Source organism: Montipora capricornis, chromosome 7 (genome assembly GCF_036669925.1).
Source record: "Montipora capricornis isolate CH-2021 chromosome 7, ASM3666992v2, whole genome shotgun sequence".
Classification (NCBI taxonomy): Eukaryota; Metazoa; Cnidaria; class Anthozoa; order Scleractinia; family Acroporidae; genus Montipora; species Montipora capricornis.
In genome coordinates this window covers 24,171,061-24,178,560 of record NC_090889.1, presented here as the reverse complement: position 1 = coordinate 24,178,560, position 7,500 = coordinate 24,171,061, and the positions used below count along the sequence as shown (strand labels likewise).

Below are 7,500 nucleotides of genomic sequence, written 5' to 3'. Positions count from 1 at the left end.
CCAACCAATTTTCACAGAATCTCCACGTGCAATTTTCTCTCTTCTCCCCCTTCATACCAGAAAAGGGAGGATAGCCTGGTGCCTGGTTAACATTTTTGTTGTGTATTGAAGTGTTGATTGCAGCTTTGCGTAACATTCACAAGTCCTTGGGGTGCATATTTTGGTGTAGGGCATGCACAGATTCCACTCTCTTGTCTAACCTCATTTTCATCAGTGTCCTTTCCCGGGATATGTCCAGAAATGCAAGTGCATTGTATCATAAAAACTCATGTATAAGCCGCACTCTTAAATAACCTGCACCCCCCAAATTTCAAGGATGATTTTGAGAAAATAATAAATACTTGAAAGAAACACTCTGGCAAAAAAAAGTTGTTTGTTTGTTGTCAGATGTTCATGATAAACTTGCCCAAATCTAATGCTGTGTATTTGCAGCGACCTTGAAAAGTTAATCAACTCTTAAAATACCTTTCTAAAGCTTATCTTTAATTGATTTCCCTATTCCGTGGGGCTGACAATGTTTGTCTTCATTGTTAAAGCCCAAAGTTGGAATTAAAATGTTGAAATCTGAGCAAAAATTAAAGTGCATGGAATGATGCAAAAATTTGTTTAGTAACCACACAATCATTTACAGGAGGAAGTCGCTAACGAGAGGTTAACAACCTCCTGGATAAACACGCCATGCACTGAAGAGCAACAAGTTCTCCTGAATAATGTGGTATTTTCTCACACGTGGTAGAGAGATCAGTGTTGAAGTAATTGGTCGAAGAATATGTTTAATCCATATTTACTGAACGTTTTTAGGGTTATTTGTGACCCCATACAAGCTAGCTCCAACCCTGCGATGTACTAGCATCCCATCCAGGGGGGGGGGGGGGGGGGTAGAAATACTCCTAGTCACTTCATGCTACAGAAACCGGAGATAAGCGCCGGCCTGATGTGCCTTCTAGGCTCGTAACAGAGACTTTTATGCAAGCTAGTTTACTCCCCCTGAAAGCAATGATCTTGTATGTAAGCCGCACCCACGATTTTAAGCCCAATATTTTGGCAAAAAGATGCAGCTCATACACAAGTTTTTTATGGTATTTAGATGCACGTGGATTTCAATAAGTGTCACAAAGTGTCTCCTTGCTCTTTTTCCAAACTTCAACATCACTCATATCTCGGAATATGAGACAAAGTGTCTCCCAAATGCTGCTCCTCCAGTAAGGATAAACTGTAGCTGCATGTATGTACATGTATAAAAATACCCTGACCTAAAAAAAAACACAAACCTTTAGTTTACCCCTACCTTATTGTTGGAAACAGGTACAGCGTGTCAATTTTATAGGAAATGCTTAGGCTTAAAGGGATACTTCATGTTGAATATCAAAATTGGGCTTGCAATTCTAGACGTGAGTGCCTTCCTCCTGCTTCTCCAAACAACCCACAATTTTTCAAAACAAACGTGTGTGTGTGTGTGAGCATGTCAACCATCTTCTTCAGAGACAAGAAGCCATCAAGATGACGAGTATGCATGGGCTGGAGTTCAGGATCCCAAGATTATGGTTACAACTTCTCATGATCCAAGCTCACGACTGAAGCAATTTGCCAAGGTACAGCTGTACATGTGGACCTCAAGAAAAAACTTTCACATCTGCTCAATTCAGTGGGACTTTTAGCATTAAATGTATCTCTAAGTTTTTGATGTTAGTATAGGTAATCGAATGGGCTGAGTAAAATTAAGGATCAATTGCACATTCTTGTATTTTCAGTAGTTGCAAGATGAGAGCAATATTTGTGCAACTTTGTGAAAATACAAGTGATATTAACCCATTGACTCCCAGGGGTTCCCCACTGACGAATAAAATCGTCTGGCGTTACACAGTCTGAGAGTAAAATACTAAGTCTGGCCGGTTTAGGCCGGTTTGGACGTCAAAGGGTTAATCCTTAATTTCATGAGGAAACTTGAGATTATTTGTGTATTGTAAAGGGCAGAATTTTATTTTACTAAGAGGGTCAAAAACGCACGGTGTTGTGCAATTTCGTAGGAAGCTATTTCAGTGTTTATTTAGCGTCTTTGAACTGTAAAATGCATGAATCAGCTGAATGAAATTTTGTTTTTGTACAACAATGCCAATGCAATGAAACCAGCCCTGCTAAAAAAAACTGTTTACTAGATGGAAATTCTGAAAGTAATTTTTCCTAGGGCAATTACCAAAATTAATGAAAAATGCCCTCTGTCTCAGCCAATTAGTTTTAGTAATTTAGTTCTCTATGGTATAATGCACCCATGGGAAATAGATTATGAACAAGTTGTGTGGCAACGGACATGGGGACAAGTGAAAAATTAGAGTCCTAGGCAGTATTCGAACCTCAAACTTTGTTAACTATTTCTTTGTTGTTTTCAATTTACATTCAAGGAGTTAAGGCTAATCCTCCCCAACAGTCAGAGGTTGAACCGTGGTAGTTTTGAACTAAGTCAGTTAGTTCAGGCATGCCGAGCCAATGAAGTTACTGATTTAATTCTTGTGCATGAACACAGAGGAGTACCAGGTAAAGAGAGTTACCGAATTGATTGAATTCAATGATGATGATGATGACGCTGAACTGTCATTTAGCGCTGGGGCACTGATACTGCAGGGTTGCCACGGTCAGGGAAAAATCAGGGAAAAACAAAAATTTTTCAAGGTCAGGGAAAAGTCAGGGAATTGTGTAAAAAGGAAGGGAAAATCTTGAAATATTGTCAAAGTCAGTGAAAAGTCAAGGAATTTTATTTTTGGTAAACAGTTCGAAAACTAAAAGAATGAATATTGATGGTCTTCAAAAGAAGCTAATTAGCAAATGTAATTATTCACCTAATTAAAGGTCAGGGAAAATTGTTTACAGGTCAGGGAAAAGTCAGGGAGAAGTCAGGGAATTTTTTTGTTGCTGATGAGTGGCAACCCTAAATGGGAAACGTTCACAATGGCGTCATTTGACTGCAACTTCTGTATCAGAATTCAGTTTGTTTTAAATTTTGTATACTGAGTGGGGTAAAAATAACAATAGCTCTAAATAGCATGAGACAAGCAAACCTGAAGGATTCTGGTAGTCAAATAATAGTGTCATCATGCAAATTTCCTATTAGGAACACTGTATAGAAATCGAATGGAATGGAATGGAATGGAATAGAACAAAATCAAATGATAGGGAGGGGACTGAAACCAGACTACCCAGAGAAAATCCTCCCAGAGCACAGTAGAGAACCAACAAACTTAACCCACATGTGACACTATAATGACCACTAACTGGCAGTCATGTCAATATGAATTTTATAGTCGTCAGTACAGCCAGTGGAACAATTATCTTATTTTCTTATTCTCCTTGCAGATGGTCTTGTTGTTTGTCATCTTCCATTTGGCCCAACGGCGTATTTCACACTTTTTAACACGGTGATGCGACATGACATTCCTAACATCGGCACAATGTCAGAAGTTTATCCTCATTTGATATTTCACAACTTCAGTTCAAAACTAGGAGAAAGGGTTAGTTTTGTTTTGAATAATGTCTAGCATTACATGTAGCTGTCTTGTCCATATATGAGATTTTGTTTTGAAGTCTGCAGAGTAAGGGAGTGGTATTATTGGAAAAACACTGGAAGACAAAACACAGAGAGGTGGGGCGTGGTCCAATGGTTTGGGCATTGGGTTTGCATGTGGTTCATATCCCATTAATGTTCTAACCTCTGGTTTGGATTTGTTTCTGTTTGTCCCGTATTCAACTGTACCACTTTTTGTAAATAGCCAACTGGTTGCCTCCTGTCAGTTGGGGTTCTTAATTGTGTGTTTCTGTTAAGTTTGAATTATTTCTTTCTGTTTATCAAAAGTGGGGTGCCTGTGGATTTTACTTGATAGCTACGTTCACTTCCACTATAAACAAAGCATTTACATTTATATATTTACATTATTACCAAACAGCAAACTACCGGTATTGTAACAAGAACACATGAGGACAGAAAAGACGTTTAACCTTTGGGGGCACCCAATGAACTGAACAGATCTCGTCAATATTTTGGGTAATGTAAAGTTTTTGAGACCCGTCACGATTGCTACAACTTGCAGACGAGACAAAAAGGCCCTAGAAATTTCTACAGAACTGAAATTCCCGTAGATCATCAGAACAGACAAATATTTTGTAGGGTGTCTTGCTACAAACTCACTAAACGAGTTTTTAATTAAGCATTGTGGAAACCACTTGAGTTAATTCTGAGAAAGTTTCAGACATCCTTTTGTTGGGTGCCCCTGAACCTTGAAGCTTGTGCCATTCTATTCCTTACTGGCAAAAAGTTGGCCAGCAGTGAGCCAATTAATAACCTGAGTAATGCAAAATCGTAGCAATCACACAATTACAAGGTTTTCAATGAGCCAGTTACTTGTGGCATACTGCTGCCGAGAGTGCCTCTTCTCTTCTACCACTTTAGCCTTCAACCAGGCTCTTGTGTTTGTATTCATGCTGAGATCACAACCGCCAATTCCCCCATTGCCAGACGCTTATGGAAAAAAGCTATTGAAATCTCTGCTCTTGCTTTAGTTTTGGTATTCAATCAAAATTGCTCTTTCTTAGCGAGATTTTAATGCCGAGGATCGTCACCATAATGAATCAATTCTTTGATTGCAGCTTATGTCATCGCAGCCATGTTGGTGCAAAGAACAATGGCTAAAAAGTCTTTTGGAAATTTGACCCTATTATGATGCAAAATTTGAGCTCCATTTTTAATTGTTCTTGCACGAACGTGGCCGTCTTATCACATGAGTGCAATCAAAGAATTTGAGGTTCATTTTGATTCAGAGAGAGGTCCCTCTTCTCGCCAAAGCGTTATTCCCGCTCCTCCCTAGTGCCTCCTTAGGAGGCAGTGTGGCCAAGTGGTTAGGCGCTTGCCTCAAAATCCGGAGACCCGGGTTCAAGACCCGCTCTGACCACTCGTTGAATTTGATCCTGGTAGTCCCTGGTTCAACTTCCCAGCTGCACTTGTAAAAAGCCAACTGGTTTGCCTCCGGCCAGTTGGGATTCTTAACAGTTGTTGTTGTTGTTATTCTGTTCCGTCGTTTCATTGTGTTTCATTGGCCCTGAAAAGCCCCTATGGGGAGTGATCAATTAAGTATGTATTGTATTGTAATGTCTCTATTTTTGTAACAGGTGAAAAGTATCCTAAAATTCTTGTTTCCCGTTCCAAAAGAGGAAAGCAAAAGAGTTATCACTTTTGCAAACCAGGATGATTTTATTTCCTTCAGGTTAGTAAAGCAGCATTGAATTTTCAGCTGTTTATCTTGCTGACTGCTGTTTCAAATTTTGGGAGCTGCTTGTATATATGTATGAACTGAATAGCACAATAATAATAATAATAATAATAATAATAATAATAGTAACAATAATAATAATAATAATAATAATAATAATTCAAAGGTAAGCAACAACTGGTGTGGGTAATAACCTCAGAGACATGACGGATACCTTTGATAATTTATGTTGGTGTTCATGACTTGAATTATGTATTTTTTCGTGACATAAATTAAGTTAATGTAATTTGCATAATTTATGTGCGCAATTTTGCCAGGCAGGACTAGACGAAATCAGAGGCTTGCAGTCCCTGCAGTGCATCTTTCGGGACAACGTGCTCGACATCTGTTTTGCGAGTTGCATTGTGTTTGTTGAATAAATAGACATACATGTAAAACAGTCAGCAGTGGAAAGATGACACTCTGAATTTGCGAATCAGAGACTAGACAGGAGATTATTGGGGTTTTGCAGCTGAACATTATGAACGAGTTTAACATCCACTTGGATGTCATTTGTCTCTTTTCCTTGAGAAAAAAACCAGCAATAACAAAAGCTTGCACTTCACCATAATTTTGCTTTGTTCTTGAAAAGGTGCGTCCCGATCAAGTATCAATCTTTTTGTTAACAGAAACTGTTTTTGTTTTTAAATTCACTATAGGCATCACACATACAAGAAAGTCGAGGGTCAGATTGAATTAACAGAAGTTGGACCAAGATTTGAAATGAAAGGTTTGTTTCAACTCAAATTATGGGCAAATTAATAGACTCTTTTCGAATTTTCACGGCTGGACTGGATCTAGCATGAAATGGAGGCTAATGCGGGCAGATCTTTTCACACAAATTAATTTGCCCACATTAGCCTCCAGTTCATTAGCCTCCAGTCTAGCCGTGAGAATTCAAAAATGGTCTATTGGGACGCAATGACTTTGCAATTTTCTACTAGACTACTACCAGTCTCACTTATGCCGGTCAGTTAGTTGAGCGCGCGGAGAAGACAGGTGGATGAAAAAATTGTCGGAGACAATTGCGCGCAGGGTTGTGGGACAATTGTAATTTCTCAGGAATTTCGGGAGTTGGAGCTGTGGCTAGGCCAGGATATAATAAACGTAATTTACATGTATCTCTCTGTAGAGACTCGTATTCGGATAAGAAATTGTTATCAATTAACAACCACTTTGCTAAAGCTGCCACGTTATCTAGCGATTGGGTGGCGACACATCAAGTGAAATGATTAAATGAATCAAACCAAATTGAACCTTGGTCTTTGATGAGAGACTTAGCTACGAACTCAAACAAAATAAGACAGGGAAAGTTTGCAACAGTCTAGTGGAATCCCAGTGAAACAGCGGGACATCCCAGGGAACTTCCTTTTTACAATGTGCCTCAAAGCATTAGTTTTAATTTGACAGTTTTGAGTGAACAAGAGATGTGTTTTGTTCACCAGTTCACGAAATCAAGCTGGGAACTGTTGACCAGAACGAAGCGGATACAGAATGGAGACTACGACCTTATATGAACACCGCTAAGAAGAGAAAAATGCTCAGTGCCTAGGTCAGGACGTCGCCAAAGACTGTGCTTACACATATTAAATTTTAGCCGCTCTAATGGGCTTTTTGATACTGCTGACTTTTGTACGACCGATCATCTCAAGTTCGAACGTGCATTTTCCAGGAAATCCACCGTCTTAAGACTTTCGTTATGTTGTAAAACCCTCGAAAGTGTTTGTCCGATCAGAAAATAACTTCCTTTTTGCTTACTATTAGTCCGGCGAAGGTTTCAGTCTTCGTTTCAAACAGAAGATTGTCTATTTGAAGTTAAGAATTATTTTGTTTAACGGTCGGTTTTATTACCATTTTCAGCCACATGCAAAATGTAACTTAGGTCGTGTTCTATTGGGATCAACCGTTTTTAGTTGGTTGAGTTGGTTGGGTTTTTTCGTGTTCTATTGGGAAAAAAACCGTTTTCGGTTGGTTTGGTTGATCAACTTTTTCAACCGGCATCAAACAAGGTTGAAACGGTTGAAAAAGCATTGGCAGCAACCGCTGTCGTTTACGCGGGCCATTTAAAGTCGGCCGCAAGCTACTGCCGTGTTGCTTTCAGGACTCAACTTTTCAATGCTGAGAAGTCTGGTAATAACTATTCCCAGGAGTTACCGCGTTTCAACCGAAAACGGTTGGAAAAGTGTTCTATTGGGAAACCTCAACC

General features: G+C 39.2%; 1 protein-coding gene across 1 annotated transcript in view; it reads left to right on the top strand.

Annotated features, from left to right (window-relative positions):
* Positions 1-7,500, top strand: part of LOC138056517 (U3 small nucleolar ribonucleoprotein protein IMP4-like) — a 10,354-nt gene that overhangs the window by 2,721 nt on the left and 133 nt on the right. The window contains exons 4-9 of the mRNA XM_068902332.1: positions 1,483-1,592; positions 2,400-2,532; positions 3,349-3,503; positions 5,155-5,249; positions 5,954-6,024; positions 6,740-7,500. The exon at positions 6,740-7,500 is cut by the window's right edge and continues 133 nt beyond it. Coding sequence (XP_068758433.1) covers positions 1,483-1,592; positions 2,400-2,532; positions 3,349-3,503; positions 5,155-5,249; positions 5,954-6,024; positions 6,740-6,846 — 671 coding nt within the window. The 3' untranslated portion in view covers positions 6,847-7,500. The remainder of the gene's footprint in view (positions 1-1,482; positions 1,593-2,399; positions 2,533-3,348; positions 3,504-5,154; positions 5,250-5,953; positions 6,025-6,739) is intronic.